Source organism: Coregonus clupeaformis, chromosome 23 (genome assembly GCF_020615455.1).
Source record: "Coregonus clupeaformis isolate EN_2021a chromosome 23, ASM2061545v1, whole genome shotgun sequence".
NCBI lineage: Eukaryota > Metazoa > Chordata > Actinopteri > Salmoniformes > Salmonidae > Coregonus > Coregonus clupeaformis.
In genome coordinates, this window is record NC_059214.1 from 38,563,767 (window position 1) to 38,586,212 (window position 22,446).

At 44.2% G+C, this 22,446-nt stretch overlaps 1 protein-coding gene across 1 annotated transcript in view; it reads right to left on the bottom strand.

Moving 5' to 3' along the window:
- LOC121536983 (titin) overlaps positions 1 to 22,446 on the bottom strand; it is a 194,042-nt gene that overhangs the window by 36,371 nt on the left and 135,225 nt on the right. The window contains exons 166-177 of the mRNA XM_041844684.2: positions 21,989 to 22,291; positions 21,591 to 21,896; positions 21,135 to 21,422; positions 20,720 to 21,010; positions 20,325 to 20,612; positions 19,488 to 20,075; positions 19,225 to 19,329; positions 18,874 to 19,071; positions 18,468 to 18,764; positions 17,767 to 18,354; positions 17,372 to 17,674; positions 35 to 17,146 (exon numbers count right to left, since the gene is read on the bottom strand). Coding sequence (XP_041700618.2) covers positions 35 to 17,146; positions 17,372 to 17,674; positions 17,767 to 18,354; positions 18,468 to 18,764; positions 18,874 to 19,071; positions 19,225 to 19,329; positions 19,488 to 20,075; positions 20,325 to 20,612; positions 20,720 to 21,010; positions 21,135 to 21,422; positions 21,591 to 21,896; positions 21,989 to 22,291 — 20,667 coding nt within the window. The remainder of the gene's footprint in view (positions 1 to 34; positions 17,147 to 17,371; positions 17,675 to 17,766; positions 18,355 to 18,467; positions 18,765 to 18,873; positions 19,072 to 19,224; positions 19,330 to 19,487; positions 20,076 to 20,324; positions 20,613 to 20,719; positions 21,011 to 21,134; positions 21,423 to 21,590; positions 21,897 to 21,988; positions 22,292 to 22,446) is intronic.

Genomic DNA, 22,446 nt, shown 5'->3' on the forward strand with positions numbered 1-22,446 from the left:
TAAATGTTGTTTTCTATTTTAAATTCTAGTATACCTGTAATCTTTGCTCCATCTTTGGTCTCAGCTGATACACCAACTCCATATTCATTTTCACCTGTGACTCTAAAGTAGTACACTCCTCCCTCCACCAGGTCTGTTACTTTGTAGGTCAGACGATGGCAGGCATCTGTGAGTCTGGTCCATCCCTTTTTGCTTGCCTCACGAATATCAACAAGGTAGTTCTTTACCGCAGCGCCACCTTCATTATCTGGGGTATCCCATGTAACTGTTGCAGAGCTCTTTGTAACATCCTTGAACCCAACATGAGATGGTGGGCCAGGAGAGTCCAGAACCCTGACATTTAATGTACATGCAACTTTTCCAGCTATGTTTTGGAGAGTCACAGTATATTTCCCAGAGTCATCTCTTGTTGCTTGTTCCACTGTGATAGATGTGAAGGTATCAGTGGTATCAATACTGGCCCTCACTCTCAGGTCAACAGCAGCCTTGGTCCACATAACATTCGGAACGGGCTTGCCCCTGAATGGCACAGTTAGGGTGAATGAACTACCGTCCTTTACAATGAGTGTCTTTCGCATCTCATTGCTGATATCAAATACTGGTACCTCTTCTCTCTCCTTAGCCACCTGTGGATCCGTAGGGGGGCTTGGCTCACTGAGACCAATCTTGTTGATTGATTTGACAACAAATAGATATTCTGCCCCAGAAGTTAATCCAACAATGGTGAATTCAGTGTTCTTTGTGTTTGAAACACCGACACACCAGTCATCATCGTATTCATCTGTCCTCCTATATTCAACACAGTATCCTGTCACAGGAGCACCACCATCAAACAATGGCTTGTTCCATGAAAGAGTAACAGTAGTCTTGGTGGAGTCAATAACTTTAGGTTTAGATGGTGGAGATGGCAGGAATTGGGGATCCTCCGCCTTTGTTAGTTCGGTAGGAATACTTGGGAGACTCAAGCCTGCAGCATTTTCTGCATAGACTCTGTACTCATATTCAGCTCCCTCACGGAGATTGGATGCCTTGACCCTGAGGTCATACACAGGCTTTTTGTTCACTCGTACCCAGCGCAATCCAATTTTTTCTCGTTTCTCAATAACATAGCCATAGATGCTGCTTCCTCCATCGGATTCTGGTCTTTCCCAGCAGATTGTCATTGCATCACTTGTGATACTCGTGATTTGAACATCTGTTGGTGCTACAGGGACAGTGTATGCATTCTTGGCTCTGGTGGGCTCACTCTCCAGGGCTTCACCGTCTCCATATTTGTTCACTCCCCTTACTCTGAAGATGTATTCATTTCCTTTAAGCAGTTTGGTGACTTTGCATGTTGTAGCTTTCATATCTCCATATACTAAAGTCCAGGCGAGACGGCTGGTTTCACGTTTCTCAACAATGTAGTGCATGATTTCTGCGCCACCATTTTCTTGAGGTGGTCCCCAGGTCAAAGTGCACTTCTCTGCTGTCAGACCAGTGACCGCCAACGGTCCAGAGGATGGTCCAGGGCGGTCAAGGACCTTACAGTTTACAGCCAAGGACCTTGTGCCAGCAACGTTCTGTAGAGTTACAATGTACTGGCCAGTGTCCCTTCTGATAGTGTCTCTGACTATTAATGTGGTGGTGCTGTGTGTTGAAGTAATCTCCACTCTTGCCTTGGCATCAATTTCTTTACCATCCTTTGTCCATGCAATGACTGGACGTGGGCGCCCAGAAATATCTGCATCGATTCTCAAAATATCTCCAGCTTTGACAACTACTAATTGCCTAAACCTGTCTTCCAACTCAATGCGAGGTGTATCCACCTCATCCTTGACTGTGATGGCACCTGTGCCCAATGATGGCTCACTGAGTAATCCAGCTGCATTCTTTGCAATAACACGGAAGTCATATTGTACATCCTCTGTAAGGCCTGTAATGTCAAAGTATGTGTCCTGGAGACTGGCAAAATTGCACTTCAGCCAACGGCCATCTGGAATCTCCCTGCGTTCAACAATGTAGCCAGTCACCTTAGCTCCACCGTCATTCTCTGGCGCGTGCCAAGTAATGGAAACTGAAGTTCTTGTGATGTCAATGACCTCAAGGTTAACAGGTGGATCACAAGGATCTCTTGCAGCTACAGGCTCAGAGGCTTTGGTGCAAGGTCCAATTCCAGCAATATTCTGAGCATAAACACGGAACTCATACAGCAAGCCTTCCTCAATGCCAATCACTTTGAATTCTGTTTCAGCAATGAGACCTCTGTTGATCTTTGTCCAGAGAATACTGCTATGGTCTTTCATTTCCAGGTGATAACCAATGATTGGACTTCCACCGTCACTGGCTGGTTTACCCCATGCAACCAAAATGCCGGACTTAGTAGCATGGGCAACATGGAGAGAAGTGGGAAGGCCAGGTGTCTCGAAGGGGTACTGTGCAACAATTGGAGCGGAGTCCACAGCATGGCTCTTGCCGTAGCGATTTTCAGCTGCAATTCGGAACTGATATTCAGTGCCTTGTGTCAAGCGGGGAACTTTAATTGATGTTCTGGCGACTGTGGCTGAAACAATCTGCCATGTTGTAGTGGTAGTATCTCTCTTCTGCACAACATAGTTGTTGATTTGACATCCTCCATCGTAGAGTGGGGCGTCCCAAGACAGTGAAATATTGTCAGCACTCACTTCATCTACCTTGATTGCACCTGGTGGGCCAGGTTTATCCAAGATGATAACAGCTATAGTCGCTGATTTCTTGCCAACTGCGTTGGTTAAAGTGATCTCATACTTCCCAAAGTCCTCCTTGGTTGCGTCTTTGATAGTAATTTTTGATGAATTCTTAGCTGTTAGAACATTCACCCTGGTTGTCTGCTTCAATACAGCTCCATCTTTTTTCCATGCAACCTCAGGTTCAGGTCTGCCTCTGAATGGAACATCAATCTTCAGATCATCTCCTGCCTTGACACTGTATGTGTTGAACATCAGATCGATGATAGGTTCGATTGTAATGTCCTTTACTACGACAGGGTCTGCCAGTGGCTTAGGTTCGCTCTTGCCTTTGTCATTGACAGCAGTAATCCTAAATGAATATTCCTCTCCAGTTGTGAGTCCACCAATAGTTGCTTCCAATGCTTTAATCTCAGTGCATACAGTCCATTTCTCATCGCCCTTGGTTTGCATTTCTACTGTGTAGCTTGTGATTTTACTACCACCATCATGATCAGGCTTTTCCCATGCGAGACTCACACTGTCGCGAGAAACATCTACAACCGTAACTTTGCCAGGAGGCAAGGGGGCTTCGGATACCTTGATTGGTTCTGTTGTTTCTGCTGGCAAACCCACACCAAGCTCATTGACAGCTTTGACGCGGAAATAGTAAATTCCACCCTCCTTAAGGTCATCAATCTTCATGGAATTTCTTACACAGTTATTTGAAACACTTGTAAATGCCAGTCTTGTATTATCTCTCTTTTCCACAATGTAATGGGTGACCTTAGCTCCACCGTCAATCATCGGAGGCTCCCAGGATAGTGATACAGAATCTCTCTTAATGTCCTTGACTTCAAAGTTCTCAGGGGCACTTGGTGAGTCCAACACTCTGACATTAATGAATGCCGATTTTTGACCACTATGGTTCTCAAGGGTCAACACATACTTGCCAGTGTCAAATCTGTTGACATTGTCGATGACAAGCATTGTGTATGAGCTTGTGACCTCAATTTGTGCACGCTCAGTAAGAGGGCCGTCCATCTTGGACCACTTTACTTCAGGTTCAGGTTTTCCTTTGATTGTCACAAACAAACGCAGTGTTGCACTTGCCCGTACTTGGACCATTTTCCTAAGGTCTGAATCAAGTTCAATCTCAGGGGCCTCAAGTCTTTCAGATGCAACTACAGACCCTGGAACATCAACATGCTCACCAACTCCTTCAATGTTAATTGCACAGATACGGAAATAGTATTCAGCATTTTCCCTCAGTTTTTTCACAGTAAAGTGTGTTGCTTGTACACCAGTTGGCGGTGTACAGGTTATCCATTCTTCATCTCCTTCTTCTCTCATCTCAACCACATATCCTTTGATGGCTGCTCCACCGTCATAGATGGGTCTTGTCCATGAGAGTGACACAGTTGTGCTTGAGTGGTCTGTCACCTTAGGGTTGTTAGGAGGACCAGGTGGATATGTGATATCACAGGCTTTGATGTATTCTGTTGGTGCACTTGGCACTCCCACACCAGCAGCATTTTCAGCAGACACTCTGAACTCATAGGAATGTCCCTCGGTGAGTCCGGTGCATCTGAACCTGATGTCATTAAGTCTTTTCTTGTTACATTTTGTCCATCTAATGCCCTCTTTATCTCGTTTCTCCAGGACATAGCCATCAATATCTGAGCCACCATTATCTTCTGGACGTTCCCATGTAAGGACCATTGAGTCCCTTGTAATAGCACTTGCTTCAGGTGTTGAGGGAGCGCTTGGTGTCACAAAAGGATTACGTGCAATAACTGGGTCTGATTCAAGAGGTTCACCAATGCCAAACTTATTTACTGCCGTAACTCTGAAGATGTACTCATTGCCAGGCAAGAGTTTAGTCACTTTGTAGCTGACAGCTTGGATTCTGGGTTCGACTACAGTCCATGACAATCTGCTGGTTTCCCTCTTTTCAATTATATAATGAGAACAGCTGGCACCGCCATCATGTAATGGATGACTCCAGTGAAGATAGGCTTTCTCTGAAGTCACGCCAGTTATCTTCATTGGACCTTCGGGTGGACCAGGTCTATCAAGAACTTTCACGTTGACGGGAATAGATTTTGTTCCACCAACATTGCTAAGACTCAGGACAAAGTGTCCACCATCTACTCTGATACATTCCTTGACTGTTAGAATAGTGCGTTGAATGGTTGTTTTGATCTCCATTCTTGGGGTAGTTTGGTCGATTTCTTTTCCATCTTTCAACCATGTGATTTCAGGGAGTGGTTTTCCCAAAATATCAGCATCAATAACAAATGTTTCACCAGCATGGATGACAATACAGTCCTTAAACTTGGGATCCATTGATGCTGTTGGTGCTTCAATTTCATCTTTAGCAGTAATTGCTCCAGTGCTTTCAGAGGGAGCACTGAAAATACCAGATGCGTTCCTTGCAATTACTCGAAACTCATACTCACACTCTTCAGTCAGACCTGAGATTGTGAATTGAGTCTCAATTACATTTGTGAAGCTAGCCTTCATCCAACGGCCATCGGGAAGCTTCTTCCTTTCAACAACATAGCCTGTGATCAGGCTACCACCATCATAATGGGGCCTTTTCCATGACAGTGTAACGTGGTTCCTGGTAATATCAATAGCCTCAGGGGTACCAGGTGGATCACATGGGTCTCTGGCGACACAAACGTCAGAAATCTTGCTAGGTGGACTCAAGCCAGCAATGTTCTCAGCGAAGACCTTGAATTCATACTCAATGCCCTCTTCAAGTTCATTTGTTTTGAATCGACAGTCAGGAATGAGCAGTTTGTTCAACTTCGTCCAGAGAATGCTGTTCTTCTCTTTGCGTTCAAGGTGGTAACCAAGGATTGGACTGCCTCCATCACTGGTTGGTACTTTCCATTCAACAACCATGTGGTCCTTTGTCACTGATGACACAAATGGCGTACCAGGTGCAAAAGGTTCACTGAAAGGATATTGCACAACAACAGCTGCTGAGTCCAATGACGGACTCTTTCCATATCTGTTTTCTGCAAACACTCTAAACTGGTATTCAGTACCGGTTTTCAGCTTGGTAACTTTGATAGTTGTTCTTGCAACGGTTGCAGACACACACTGCCATGCTACGGTTGTTGTGTCACGCTTTTCCACAATGTAATTGTTTATTTGACAACCTCCTGTGTACGTAGGTGGTTCCCATGCGAGGTTGACATAATTGGAACTCACTTCCTCAATCTTGATAGGCCCTGTGACTGGGCCAGGTTTATCGAGGATGATCACTCCGATTTCTGCAACTTTTTCTCCTATACTGTTGGTAGCTGTGATTTTGTACTTGCCAGAATCCGCTCTGGTTGTCTCTTTTATAGCAAGGATTGTTGATGATGCTGTTCTTGAAACATTCAACCTGGTTGTCTCTTTAATTGCCTGTCCATCCTTTGTCCATACCACTTTTGGTAATGGGCGTCCTCTCACTGGTATTTCTATCTTCAGATTTTCACCATGTTGGACACTAAAGGTGTTGAATGTCATTACGAAACTAGGTTCAATAGTCAGATCTTTAGCTGTGACAGGGGCAGCTAATACCCTTGTGTCACTCTTTCCTTTGTCATTAAAGGCTGAAACTCTGAACTGGTATTCTTGACCTGCGGTTAGGCCTTCTACAGTTCCCTCACATGTTTTTGTGGTTGTGGATAGGATCCATTCCTCTGATCCCGCAGGCAGCATTTCTATGTAGTATCCCATTATCCTACTTCCACCGTCATGGTCTGGTTTTTCCCATGCCATTGAGGCGGTTGTCTTAGTCACCTCAGTCAATGTGATCTTTCCTACAGGCAGAGGGACTTCTGATGTCTTCACAGGCTCTGCTGTTTCTGCTGCCAGGCCTACACCATATTCATTTTCAGCCATAACTCTGAAGTAATAAATAACCCCCTCAATGAGATCTCCCACATGGAAACTGTTCCTTGTACACTTGTTTGAAATGTTGGAATAAGCTTTCCTGGTGGATTCACGCTTCTCAACAAAGTAATGCTTGACCCTCGCGCCTCCGTCAATGAGTGGGGGCTCCCAAACAAGGTTGACAGAGTTTTTCTTAATATCTTTCACTGTGAAATTTATGGGTGCTCCTGGTGTATCAAGTACTTTGACGGACACAAACGCGGACTTGGAACCGCTGCTGTTTTCCAGGGTCAGAGTGTACTTTCCAGCATCATTTCTGTCACAGATGTCTACTGACAGTTGAGTAAAATCGGCACCTTTCTCAATTTGAACTTTGTTAGTCAAGTCACCCTCATCCTTGGACCAGCTTATTTCTGGAGTAGGACGTCCTTTGAATGGAATATTGATCCTCATGGATCCTCCAGCACGCACGACAACTCCTTTCCTTAGCTCTGAATCCAGCTCAATCTCTGGGGCGAACATTGCATCCACCGGTTTTACAGTTCCTAAAATCTCAGCAGGTTCACCAACACCCAATTTATTGATGGCACATACCTGCACCTTATATTCTTGATGCTCGATAAGTTTGTTGATTTTGAAGGTAGTGGCATTCACTCCTGTTGGTGGAGTGCATAGGGTCCATTCCTCCTCATCAGCTTTGCAGATCTCCACAGCATATCCCTGGATATTGACACCACCGTCATAAATGGGTCTACTCCATGCGAGTGTAATGGAGTTCTTGCTAGTATCAACCACATGTGCATTAGTGGGAGCGCCAGGTTCAAAGGTTGGATCACAGGCTTTGGTGTAAGGAGTTGGTTCAGTTGGTTGGCCGACTCCTGCAGCATTCTCAGCAGATAATCTGAATTCATATTCATGATCCTCTGTCAGGCCTGTCACTCTGAAGCGAAGGTCCGTGACTCTGCGTTTGTTGCATTTTGTCCATCTGATTCCAGCTCTATCTCTCTTCTCAACAATGTAACCAGCAATCTCACTTCCACCATCAACCTCTGGGCGAGTCCAGCACACAGTCATGGAATCCCTTGCAATATTGGCTATTTCCAATTCTTGAGGTGGTCCAGGAGTAACAAATTGATTTCTCATTATAACTGGGGCTGATTCAAGAGGTTCACCAGTACCAAATTTGTTGACAGCCATTACACGGAAGATGTACTCATTTCCCTGCAGAAGCTTTGTGACTTTGAACATTGTAGCTCCACAATCACTAGCAACCACAGTCCATGCAAGACGGCTAGTTTCTCTCTTTTGAATGACGTAGTGGGAAATACTGCTGCCACCGTCAGCTCTTGGAGGAAGCCAGGACAGTGAGCATTTCTCGCATGTGACATTGCTAACAGTGAGGGGTCCCTGAGAGGGCCCAGGTCTGTCCAGTACTCTCACATTGAATGTAACAGTTTTATCTCCAGCAACATTAGTTAGAAGCAAAGTATATTGTCCTCCATCCACTCTGATAGCATCTTTGACAACAAGCTTTGCTTGGAAATCTGAGTTCATAATCTCAGCCCTTGCTGAGTTCTCCACTAATGCTTCACTCTTGAACCATTGAGCTGTTGGAATTGGCTTTCCTTGTACAGCCGCCTCAAGTGTAAATGTTTCCCCAGCATTGATGATAACAACCTGGCTGTACACTGAGTCAACTTCACATTTTGGTGGATCAACTTCATCCTTTGCTGTGATGGATCCGGTGCTCTGAGAGGGCTTGCTGATAGATCCAGCTGCATTCCTAGCTATGACTCTGAAGTCATATTTGCAATCCTCAGTTAGACCCAGAACTGTGAATACAGTTTCAATGACATTTGTGAAACTTGCCTTCATCCACCTTCCCTCTGGGAGATCGCGTTTCTCCACCACATAGCCTGTGATCAGACTGCCACCATCATACTGTGGTCTTGTCCACTTCAGTTTCACAGAGTGCCTGGTTACAATGATAGCCTCTGGGGTGCCAGGAGGATCACATGGGTCACGTGCCACATATCCCTCAGAGAGTTTGCTGCATGCGCCAATGCCAACGATATTCTCAGCAGACACTCTAAACTCATACTCAATACCTTCCTCCAAAGGAGTAGATTTAAATCTACAGTCTTGGATGAGGGATTTATTGATCTTTGTCCAAAGGATACTGTTCTTTTCCTTTCTCTCAATGTGATAGCCGAAAATGGCACTGCCTCCATCTGAAATGGGTTTGTGCCATTCCACAACCATGTAATCCTTAGTGTATGAAGATATGTAAGGTGTTCCTGGTGGTCCTGGCTCCTTGAAAGGATACTGGGCAAGGACAGGTTCAGAATCAATAGCATAACTTTTGCCATATCTGTTTTCAGCACAAATCCTGAATTGGTATTCTGCACCTGTTTTTAGATTTGCCACTTTCAGGGTATTTCTTGCCACAGTGGCAGAGACTACAACCCAGTTAGTTGTGGTTGTATCTCTTTTCTGGACAACGTAATTTGAAATTGGGCAGCCACCAGTGTATGCAGGTGGTTCCCAGGAAAGTGTGATACTTTCAGCACTGATGTCATCCATCTTGATTGGGCCTGTTGGTGGGCCAGGTTTATCTAGTGTGATTACTTCAATGGTGGCATCTTTGGAGCCAAGACTGTTGGTAATATTAATACTATACAATCCACCATCGTCTTTTGTTGCTTCTTTGATGGTTAGATGTGTATTGCGTGCACTGTCGACAACATTAACTCTTGTGGTCTGTTTCAGGGCAGCACCATCCTTTGTCCATGTAATGACTGGTTTAGGATGTCCAGCAATGGGAACTTCAATCTTCAGATCATAGCCAACCTGTACACTGTACTGTGTTAATTTAGGTCTTATGTCAGGTGCAATGACAAGGTCCTTTGCTACTACTGGATTGGCCAGAAGTCTAGAGTCACTCTTTCCTTTGCTATTAACAGCAATTACTCTGAATTGATACTCCTCTCCTTGGGCTAAGCTAGTGACAGTAGTTTCAAGGTATTTACATTGAGCACATAGTTTCCATTTGTCACTATCTTTGGCTTGCATTTCAATCTCATAATGGCTTATTCTGCTGCCTCCATCATGACCTGGTTTCTCCCACTTAAGAGAGACACTGTTCCGTGTCACGTCCAGTACTGTAACTTTACCGGGAGGTTGAGGTACCTCTGAAATCTTGACGGGTTCAGGGGTCTCTGCAGGTAAGCCAATGCCCCACTCGTTTTCAGCAAGAACTCTGAAGAAATAGATACTTCCCTCCACAAGTGGTTCAATCTTCCATGACATCTTATGACAGGTTGTGACAGGGGAATACACTTTCCTAGTGCTTTCTCGTTTCTCAACATGATATTGCTTAATTTTAGACCCACCATCCAAAATAGGTGGCTCCCAAGTAAGGGTGACTGAGTTCTTTGTTATCTCCTTGATAGCGAAATTTGCAGGCATACTAGGTGAATCAAGTACTCTGACACTGATGAAGACAGATTTAATTCCACTGGAATTCTCTGCAGTAACAGTGTACTTGCCAGTGTCAAATCTGTCAACATTTTCAATCAGAAGTGAGGCATAACTGCTTGTATTGTCAATCTGTGCCGTCTCCTTGAGTTCTCCATCAGCCTTTCCCCATTTCAGTTCAGGAGCCGGCCGTCCCCTAACAGGAATGAACAACCTAAGAGTGCTTCCAGCTCTGACATTAATCATCTTCCTCATGTCAGCGTCAAGCTCAAGATCTGGTGCTTCCAATTTCTCCTCTAAAATAACTGATCCAGGGACATCTGCATGCTCACCAACACCAACCTTGTTTATGGCACAGACTCTGAATTTATACTCATGCTTCTCTAGTAGTTTTCGAACTGTACATTTAGTGTGTGTGATTCCAGCAGGTGGAGTGCACATTGTCCATTCATCAGATGCTCCTTCACAGGCCTCCACTAAGTATCCTTGAATCTCACAGCCACCATCATAGATAGGTTTGCCCCATGACAAGGACACAGATGTTCTTGTTGTGTCAGTCACTTTGGGATTATTTGGTGGACCTGATGTGAAGATAGCATCCAATGCCTTGTAGTAAATAGTTGGTTCACTTGGTTTACCAACTCCAGCAGCATTCTCAGATGAAACTCGGAACTCATAACTGCGGTTCTCAAGAAGACCTGCTACTCTGAAGCGCAGCTCACTCACTGTACGCTTATTGCATCTAGTCCAGCGCACACCTTCTTTATCACGCTTCTCAATAACAAATCCAGAAATGGCATTGCCACCATCGTTTTCAGGTCTTTCCCAGGTTACCACCATTGAATCTTTTGTGATGGTAGAGACTTCCACATTGGTTGGTGGATCAGGTGTCACAAATTGATTTCTGGAAATCATTGGCTCAGATTCAAGAGGTTCGCCAATTCCGTATTTGTTCACAGGAATCACTCGGAAGACATACTCATTTCCAGGAACAAGTTTTATGATCTTCAGATTTAGAGTCTGCACTTTAGGTTCAACCAGAGTCCAAACCAATCTGCTAGTTTCTCTCTTCTCAACGATGTAATGAGAAACATCACTACCTCCGTCTTGTGCTGGTGGTCTCCAGGCAATACAAGCCTTTTCACTTGTGACTCCATAGATAGAAATTGGGCCTCCTGGTGGACCAGGTCTGTCTAACACTTTGACATTGATGTTAACTGACTTCTCTCCACCTACATTTTTCAAAAGTAGGATATATTGGCCTCCATCAACACGGATTGCCTCCTTAACACTCAACGATGCTTTAAAAGCGGTGTTCTTTATCTCAAGGCGTGCAGCATCCTTTATTTCTACGTTGTTTTTCATCCAATGGACTGAGGGCACAGGTTTGCCGAAAATATCTGCACAAAGGTTGAACGATTCACCTGCCATCAGAACAACTGTTGAAGAGTACTTTGAATCCATCTCTATTTTGGGAGGATCAACTTCATCCTTTGCTGTAATAGACCCAGTGCTCTCAGATGGAAGACTGTAAACACCTGCTGCATTTCTTGCAATGACACGGAACTCATAGCACTGGTCTTCAACTAAGCCAGTCACTATAAATTGGGTCTCAATGACATTGGCGAAACTGGCCTTCATCCAGCGCCCTTCAGGCAGCTCTTTCTTCTCCACAACGTAGCCAGTGATTTTGCTACCTCCATCTAATTCTGGCTTAGTCCATTGGAGAGTGACAGCTCCTCTTGTGACAATGACAGCTTCAGGCTTGCCTGGACTGTCACAGGGGTCTCTTGCTACACGGATTTCTGACAATTTGCTTGCTTTGCCAACACCAACAATATTTTCAGCATAAACTCTGTACTCATATTCGATACCTTCATCAAGACCACTGAGCTTGAACCTTAAGTCTGGGATCAGCTGTTTGTTTTGTTTTACCCAGAGGAGGCTGTTTCTCTCCTTACTATCAAGGTGATATCCCAAAATCTTGCTCCCGCCATCACTACCAGGCTTCTCCCATACGATAACCATGCTGTCCTTTGTAGATGATTGTACAATTGGGGTCCCTGGAGCGCTTGGGAGATCGAATGGATATTGAGCAACAATATTTTCTGATATAAGTACTGGACTCTTTCCATATCTGTTCTCAGCAGCGATCCTGAACTGATATTCATACCCAGTCTTCAACCGAGCTGCTTTAATTGTGGTTCTTGCAACTGTTGCAGACACAATCTGCCAGTTTGTGGAGGTAGTTTCCCTCTTTTCTACTACGTAGTTGTTAATGGCACAACCACCCACATATGTAGGTGGGTTCCAGGACAGTACCACACTGTCAGAAGTGACTTCATCAACAGTGATTGGGCCAGTTGGAGGACCAGGCTTATCAAGAACAACAACTGCAATGTCCACTGTTGATTCACCAGCTGTGTTTACAAGTTTGATGGTGTACTTGCCCACATCCTCCCTACTGGCTTCCTTGACCACAAGATGCAAATGTGTATCAGTGGCATCAGCATTGACTCTGGTTGTTTCTTTTAGTGCAACACCATCCTTGAGCCAGGTCACAACTGCTTTGGGGCGAGCAGCATATGGTAAATCTATCTTGAGATCGTCTCCTGCCAATACACTGAATGTGGTGAACAGCAGCTTGAATACTGGCGCAATAACAAGATCTTTGGCTACCACAGGTACACTGAGTAGACGAGGATCACTGGTTCCTTTTTCATTATGTGCTGACACACGGAACATATATTCTTCACCCTGTGTCAGTCCAAGAACAACAACCTGTGTGATTTTTGCAACGGCACACTGGGTCCAAGTTTCACTGTCTTTGCCCTGCATCTCGACAATATATCCTGAGATTCTGCTTCCTCCATCGTGATCTGGTTTTTCCCAAGACAGAGAGACGCTGGTGCCTGTGACATCAACGAGAGTTACTTTGCCTGGTGGAAGTGGTTTCTCGGATACTCTGACTGCCTCAGGAGTCTCTATTGGAAGTCCAATGCCAAATTCATTCTCAGCCAGAATTCTGAAGAAATATGTGTTTCCTTCCTCCAGGCCACCAATCTTCCAGCTAGATTTAACACATTGAGCACAAACTGTGGAGTAAGCTTTTCTTGTTGATTCACGTTTCTCCACAACGTAGTTTCTAATTCTGGAGCCACCATCAATAAGGGGTGCATCCCACATGAGTGATACTGAGTCTCTGGTGACCTCCCTGATGATGAGGCTTTGTGGTGCTCCAGGTGTGTCCAGCACTCTGACATTCACATATGCAGTTTTGCTTCCTGAGGCGTTTTCCAATGTCAACATGTACTTTCCACTGTCAAATCTGTCAACATTTTCAACCATAAGAGCAGTAAATGATGATGTGGTGTCAATAGTTGCTCTCGTAACAGGCTCTCCATTTTCTCTGGACCACTTGACATCAGGAGCTGGTCTTCCTTTAATAGGTACAAAGAGTCTCAATGTGCCGCAAGCTCTAATGCAGACAACCTTACGAAGCTCTGCACCAAGGTCAATTTCAGGAGGAAGCAGCCTGTCCTCTGCAATTGGTGTGCCAGGCACTTGTGCTGGCTCTCCAACCCCTTCACAGTTAATTGCACAAATGTTGATTTTATAATCTTGGTTTTCTACCAGGTTAGTGATGGTAAATGATGTACCAACTAATCCCTTCTTAGGGGTACGAATTGTCCATTCATCTTCCTCAGGTAGACAGGTCTCCACAACGTATCCAATGATATCAGAACCACCATCATATACAGGTTTGTTCCAGGCAACTGTAATGGATGACTTGGTTGTGTCCAAGACTCTTTGATTTCCAGGTGGTCCAGGTTGGAAGATTGTGTCTACTGCCTTGTAGAATTCACTGGAAGGACTTGGTGTACCTAAACCAGCATTGTTTTCTGCAATGATTCTGAATTCATATTCATGCCCTGGTGTGAGCCCGGATACTTTGAACCTCAGGTCAGTTACAGTCCTCTTGTTGCATTTAACCCAGCGAAGACCGGTTTTGTCTCTCCTTTCAACAACATAGTTGAAGATGTCGCTTCCACCGTCGTGATCAGGGCGTTCCCAGCAAACAACCATGGTGTTCTTTGTGATGGTCGTCACCTCAGGTGTTGATGGAGCATCAGCTGACACATATGGATTTGTAGAAACCATTGGGTCGGATTCAAGGGGCTCTCCAGTTCCATACATGTTAACAGCCATAACTCTGAAGATATACTCGTTACCCTTCAACAACTTGGTAACCTTAAACCGGTTCACTTGTAAGTCTGTTGCTACATTTGTCCAAGCAAGTCTACTTGTTTCACGTTTCTCAATGATGTAGTGCAGAATCTTTGCACCGCCATCATGTGATGGTGGCAGCCATGAGAGGATACATTTCTCAGCAGTGACGTCTGTAACAGCAAGTGGACCATCTGGAGGTCCAGGTCTATCAAGAACCTTAACATTGAAGGTATGCTTTGCAAAACCACCAGGATTGCTGGCAGTTAAAGTGAATGTACCACCGCACCTTCTTAGAGAATCTTTGTTGACTAAGGTTGTAGAAAAGTCATAGAGTTTGATTTCCAACTTGGCCGTATCTTCAAGTTCCTTCCCGTCTTTGGTCCATACCAGTGTTGGTATTGGTCTGCCTGTTACGCTGGCAGCAAGTTGGAAGACATCTCCAGCTTTCACAACCACAGTACTATTATAGATTGTATCAACTTCAAGTTTGGGCTCTTCAACGTCATCTCTGCAAGTGATTTCCTCTGATGGGAGAGATGGCTTACTGAGAGCGCCAGCTGAGTTTCTTGCCATAACATGGAACTCATAAGTAGCATCCTCTGTGAGACCGCTAACAGTGAATGTTGTCTCAAGGACGTTGCTATAGTTGGCCTTGAGCCAGCGTCCATCTGGAAGTTCTCTTTTTTCTACTTGGTACCCAGTTATTGAGAATCCTCCATCACCTTCAGGTCTTGTCCACTGAAGAGTCACCTCATGTCTGGTTACATTCAATGCCATTGGTTGGCCAGGTGGGTCCACTGGATCCAGAGCAAAGGTAGTCTCAGAATGCTTGCTTGCCCTGCTCAAACCAGCCATGTTTTCAGCAATAACACGGTACTCATATGCGATTCCGTCCACCAAGCCTGTTGATTTGAACATGTTCCCTACTACAAGTGCTTTGCTGATCTTCTGCCACAGGATACTGTTCTTCTCTTTCCTTTCAATGTGATATCCCAAAATGGGGCTTCCACCATCGGAAGCTGGTTCATCCCAGCTAATAGTCATAGAATCCTTGTTGAAGTGGACAATTTCAGGAATGCCTGGTTGTCCTGGCACATCGAATGGATAAGCAGCAACCACTTGTTCTGAGACTATACAGGGTCCAATGCCGTACCTGTTCTGGGCTTTAACACGGAACTGATACGTGATTCCTGTTGTGAGACGAGCAGCTTTGAATGTTGTACGGATAACCGTTGCTGCTAATTCAACCCATGATGTGCCTGTTGTTTCTCTAGCTTCAACAATGTAATTGTTAATGGGTACACCACCATCATTCTCTGGACATTCCCATGACAAGAGAATGTAGTCACAGGAAACTTCTTCAAGCTTAATTGGTCCAGTAGGAGGTCCTGGAATATCGTGGACTTCAACAGTAATTGTCTCTGTCGTTGTTCCAAGTATATTCTTGCCAGTCATCGAATATTGACCACCATCGCTCCTTTTGATCTCATTGATGTGGAGAGTAGTTGAGGTTGCAGTAGTATCAGTATTGGTTCTCTGCGTCTGTTTAAGTGTGTCCTCACCCCTCTTCCAAGAAACTGCTGGTCTGGGACGACCCAGAACAGGAATTTCAACCTTCACATTATCACCAGCCTTAGCAATGACCAAGGACTGGTAGACTTCACGTAGGTCAAATGCAGGTGCTGTTGTTTGTTCTCTAATGATAGCAGGTCTGCTTTCACGTGGATCACTTCTGCCAGAGCTGTTCACTGCCATGATGCGGAACACATACTCCATATTTTCAATGAGATCTGTGGCTGTGTAGTCAAGAGCCTTTACAGTTGTCACATGGGTCCATGTCTCGGTGTCCTTCTTCTGTGCTTCAATAACGTATCCAGTAATCCTACTGCCGCCATCATGTTTTGGCTTCGTCCATGCAAGGCTTGCGGTGTCCGCTGATACATCAGTGACGTACAGATTTTCAGGGGCAGTGGGTGCTTGGGATGCTCTAATTGTCTCAGGTGTCTCTGCTGGCTCGCCGACGCCCAGTTCATTTTCAGCAGATACTCTGAAGTAATATTCAGAGCCTTCATCCAAGTTGTCAAACTTGAAGGAGCATTTCTGCCAGGTTGTAGTGATTACTGTGTAAGCCTTTCTTGTGGCCTCTCGCTTCTCAATGACGTAGTTAATGATCTTTGATCCACCATCAATAATGGGGATTTCCCACTGCATAGTGATACTTGTTTTGGTGATTTCACGTGGTATCAAGTTCACAGGTGGTCCTGGTGAATCCAATACTCTGACGTTAACAAATCCATCTCTCTTACCAGCAACATTCTCTAATGATAGCATGTATTTTCCAGCATCATATCTTGTGCAGTCAGGGATAACCAGGAGAGTATACGACTCCGTAGTATCAATGTGTTCACGGCCACCTTTACCAAGAATGGCGTCATCTTTCATCCACGTTATTTCAGGAACTGGACGTCCTTTAATTGGCACGAAGATACGAATGGATCCACGGACCCTGACAACAAGGGTTCTTCTATACTCAGCATCAAGCTCATAGTCGGGAAGTGTCTCACGGTCCTCAAGTTCGACAATTTCTTCAACCTCTGCTGGTTCACCAACTCCCTCTGTATTCATAGCTCGGACTCTGAAATAGTATTTCCCACCAGCCTTCAGGTCTGACACAACATATTCTGTAATTCTCAATCTTGTGACGTCTGTGACCCAATCGTCATGTCCTTCCTTCTTGTGCTCAACAATGTATCCTGCTACATCCAGGCCGCCATCATAGTGGGGTCTACCCCAGTTGAATGTGGCTGTTGTCTTGGTGGTGTCAGTAATTCTTGGGTTGGAAGGAGGTCCTGGTGGATCTGAAAAGAAGAAAGAGAAGACTTATATCAAGACATGTTATCACCTGGTATTATTAGATCTATTGGTTTGCACTTCATAATAACTTTCATAAATAAGCCATTATATTTTAATTGTATATAACCTTTATTATGTACCAGGCTGGTCAATTAAGAACAACTTCTTATTTACAATGACGGCATGGAATACATTATTTGTTTTGAAAAATACCCTTTGTGTTTACTTACATACAATATCCTTTGTCATCACGTGGGCAGATGGTTCACTGGGTTCCCCAAAGCCAGCTTTGTTCTCTGCTGTTACTCTGAATTCATACTGAACACCTTCCGTCAGTCCTTGTACTTTGTAACGTAGGTCAGAGACCGTTTTCTTCGATGCTCTCACCCATCTCATTCCTCTTCTCTCTTTCCTCTCAACCTGATAGCCTCTAATATCACTTCCACCATCTTTAACTGGCCTCTTCCAGAAAATGGTGACAGCGTTTCTGCTGACATTGTCAATCTCTGGGACTCCAGGTGGGCCTGGTGGGCCTAGAGAAAAAGAGGAGCAGAATACATGAACAATGATGTGGAGAAGACTACAGTACTGTCAATAGAATATTATGAATATTCAAGCAACTTACCAAAGCTGTCAACCATTTTGACTGGGCCAGATTGTGTCCCATCACCAGTGCCATACTGGTTCACTGCAGACACACGGAAGATGTACTCATTGCCCTTGTTCAGCTTGTTTGCAACAAATCTGCAATCAAATATATTTTCAGCAAGTTTGGTCCACAGAAGACGGCTTGTTTCTCTCTTCTCCAGTGTGTAGGATTTGATTGAGCAGCCGCCATCTTCTTCTGGTGGCAACCATGTCAATGTGCACTTCTCAGCTGACACACTGCTGGCTTCAATGGGGCCTGGAGGTCCAGGGATATCAAGAACCTTGACCTTAACATGTTCTTCTCTGATACCGAAAGGATTACTGGCTGTAATTGTGTACTCTCCAGTGTTCTTCCTGCTTGCATATTTAATAGACAACGTTGAAGAGGTTGGAGTGCTTGTGATCTGGACAATATCTGAGGTCTTGAATTCTCTTCCTGCCTTGGACCACACAGCTGTAGGTGGAGGTTTGCCAAGGATCTTGGAAGCAGATACTACAATGGTGTCCCCAGCTCTGACAGAGACACCTTCCTTCATGTCTGGATCTATAGTGATGCTTGGTGGTTCTGTGAACAAATGAGGAAGAGAAATTAGGCTACTGTCCATGTCTTAGTTTAGTATGTATTCTATCGACTTTGTCTTGAAGTAAAAACCTTTTTCTTCTTTTTTTTTTACTTACCATACTCATCTTTGCAGATAAGTGTATCAGTTTGCTCTGAAGGAACACTGATTGCACCAGCTGCATTCTTAGCTCTGATTCTGAATTCCATGCTGCTGCCTTCTATCAGGTCTGGCACAGTAAACGCAAGGCCTTGGACATTGATATGATTTGCTTTCATCCAGGTCTTTCCTGGCAGTTCCAGTTTCTCAACCAGGTAGCCAGTCAGTTTGTGTCCACCATCGTACTTGGGTGCAGTCCACATAAGTGTTACAGTGCTTCTGGTTACATTGATGACATCAGGCTTACCAGGAGGATCTGTGGAGGAACAAAAAAGCCAGTAAGTTATCAAGATTAGAGTACATGTTGACAGAATTCTTATGATATCAATAGGACAGAAAGAGAAAGAGAATTAAACAAAACCTACCAATTGGATCAAGGGCGATGACTGGTTCTGTTGCCCTGCTTGGCCTTCCTAAACCAGCCGCATTCATTGCCATGACTCTAAATTCATACTCCAGGCCTTCAATCAGTCCAGTCACTCTGCAGTCCTTCACTCTAATAGGGGTCTTAGTGGCTCTCTTCCACATCAAGCTGTTCCTCTCTTTGTATTCAATATGATAGCCTGCAGAGATAATAATAATAACAATACATTATTATTTACCATTCAGCAAATGCTTTCCACAGTAATATCAGGAATAGTTAATTTTCCATGTCCATTTTCCTTTCAGTCCATGGAAAGTCTATGCATTACTAAAAATAGTGTTTTCATCATTACCAGTGATTGGTGAGCCTCCATTTTCTTTAGGATCAGTCCAATTCAAAATGGCTGACTCATGGCGAATGCTCACGATCTCTGGTGGTGCAGGTGCGTCAGGCACATCTGGTGAAACAAGAATGTTTTGAGTTTAGTGAAATTATTGCCATATATTACATCTGTCAATCAATCATCAAACTATTGCTGAATACATATTTCTGAAGTCCTAAAAACTCTTTCTTTCAAACATTTTACTTTATATTTTCAATATGACGAGAACTCACTGAATGGATGCTGAGCCACCACTGGGTCGGATTTGAGGCATTCTCCAACTCCATATTTGTTTTCTGCAAACACTCTGAAGATGTATTCGGTACCATCATGGAGCCTGGTAACTCTCATGGTATTCTTCTGGATAGCGGAGGCCACTGTAGCCCACTTGTTGGCTGTTGATTGCCGCTTCTCCAGAATGTAGTTGGATATTTCAGTGCCACCATCATCTTTTGGTGGACCCCACTCCAGAGTGATTCCATCGGCAGTGATTTCATCAAACTTGAAAGGTCCTGTTGGGATTCCTGGTTTTCCAACCACCCTAATCTGCATCTTTGCTTCTTTGACTCCTGCTGCGTTTCTTAGCAGGATTGTGTAATTTTCTGCATCACCTCTCTGGCAATCACGGATGAGCAACGTTGTCAAAGTTGGTGTAGATTCAACTGACATTCTTCCACTGTCTCCCAGAGAAACATGTCCCTTCTTCCAGATGGCTGACGGAGCTGGTTTGCCAACAATAGGGATGTTGATACGGACTGTGCTTCCCTCCTTGGCAACATAGCACAGATCTGGGATGCCACTCAGGTCACAGTCAGGTGCAACTGCAAGGTAGGAACACAATACTTATTAATCTATGAAACAGATAATATTATTAATACAAGTGCAGACAAATTAAGTAAATGAAATGCTAAAATAGAACACATTTATGCTAGGACAATTAGAAACATTTGAAGAAAACTTGAAGATTACCAATAGATATACGTTTCTAAAATGGCCATGCATTTAATCTCCGGTATATTTTCTGAGTGGTTTGATAGCCTAGCTAATTAACACTGGACTACTGGACTTACCGATTTGATCTTTAGCGATCACAGTGAGCTCGGAAGGTGGACCCTCTCCAGACTCATTGATTGCTTTCACTCTGTAAGAGTACTCCTTTCCTTCTTCAAGTTCAACCATCATGTGTGACATGACCTTTCCTTTCACTAGCTCCTTATACTTCTCTTCACCTTCCTGGAGCTCCAGAAGATAGGCGCTGATGTGACTTCCACCATCACTGATTGGTTTCTTCCAGCCAATATGAATGGAATCTTTAGTGATCGACAGTGCCTTGAAATCCATAACTGCTCCAGGTAGTTCTGAAATCAGGTAACAAGGTCATTTGATAATTAAAAATCCAACTAATAAATTACATTTAACATCTAATAGTATAAAAAAACACATGATCACAGCCAACAAAACCTACCTGAAGCTCTTACAACTCCGGCAGTCTCACAACCTTCTCCGATACCATAGTTATTTTCAGCCAAGACTCTGAAACAGTAGGCCTGTCCAGCTTCCAAGTTAGTAATCCTGAAAGTAGATTTGGGGCATTCAGCTATGACACAGGTCCATGCCTTTCTCTCTGCAAGACGCTTCTCAACAATGTAGCTCTTCACTGGGCTTCCTCCATCAATCAGAGGAGGATCCCAGCCGATGGATGCATGGTTCAGAGATGTTTCCTTCACAATCAGATTCAGTGGTGGACCAGGAGTATCTATAGAAAAAAATTATGATTTGTTATATTACTTTATGACATTATGGTTTAGTAGATAAAACCACATTTGGTCAAATTATGTTACAAAAAATGATATTCTTTTCAGACAAGAATCCTAGCCTACCTAGGACCTTCACGACGATAGTGTAAGACTTTTTTCCACTGTCGTTTTCAATCGACAAAACGTATTTGCCAGCATCATATCTGTTGATATCCTCAATGTACATAAGGGTATCCCATTCGCTCGTTTTGATCATGACTCCTGCTCGTTCTTTGAGGTTGGCATTGACCTTGGTCCACACCACCTTGGGTGGGGGACGTCCTATCAGTGGCACATACAGTCTCATTGTGACTCCGGCTCTCAGGACCAGTGCCTTGCGAAGGTCTGCATCCAGCTCAGCATCAGCGGCAACTACAAGTTAAAATAGAAAGTAGTAGAGAGTCAGACAAGATAGAGGTATGGATGTATTTTGGTTGAATAGATAGTACTGTATTACATGTTTATTTCCAAATTGGTGGGTTACTTAGATTAGTAATTGTTTTGCACAGACTTGAGAGTATTTTGATAATGTTGACGTACTCAGGATGTCTTTCGCCTCGTGTTTCCCAGGAACTTCACTTGGTTCGCTGTATCCGATCTTGTTCACGGCAAAGACACGGAACACATATTCTGTTTTATCAACGAGACCAGTAACCAGGAACTTGGTTTCTTGCAGCTTCTTGGGCACATTGCACTTCGTCCAGTGTTCTGCATCAGCTCTCTTGCACTCGACAAGGTAGCCGAAGATCTCACAACCACCATCGTAAGCAGGCTTGGACCAAGACAAGCTAATGGTGCTGTGTGTTGAGTCAACGACTTTAGGGAAGGCAGGTGGTGCAGGTGGATCTGAAGGAAGAACATAAGACAATGTTACCGAGAAGTGTGGGGACATGCAATCCTTTATGATTTAAGTGAGCAAATGTGGCTGTAATACTTACAAACAGGATCCACGGCAAGGGCAGCATTGGATGCATCACTTGGTTTGCCAAATCCAGCTTTGTTCATGGCAATAACTCTGAACTCATACTCAGATCCCTCTGAGAGCTGGGCAGCTTTGATGCTCCTGTCAATCACTGGTTTACGGTTGACTTTAGCCCAGTTGAGCTCTGATGCTTCACGTTTCTCAACCATGTAACCCAGAATGGTAGCTTTACCGTCATCAGCTGGCGCCTTCCAGCTGACAGTCATAGAATTGGCTGTAATGTTGGTAATAACTGGTGGCTCGCTAGGACCAGGAACATCTGCAAATGAGAGAGAGAAAGAGAACGAGAGAGAAAGAAGGAGAAATCACTTAAATAATGCGCAAGCAGAAGAAGTTCCACTGTGTTTCCGACTCAAGCAAAGTGAAAATGTGTAAGCAATTTATATTCAAGCTAAAATATGATATATATAAAAT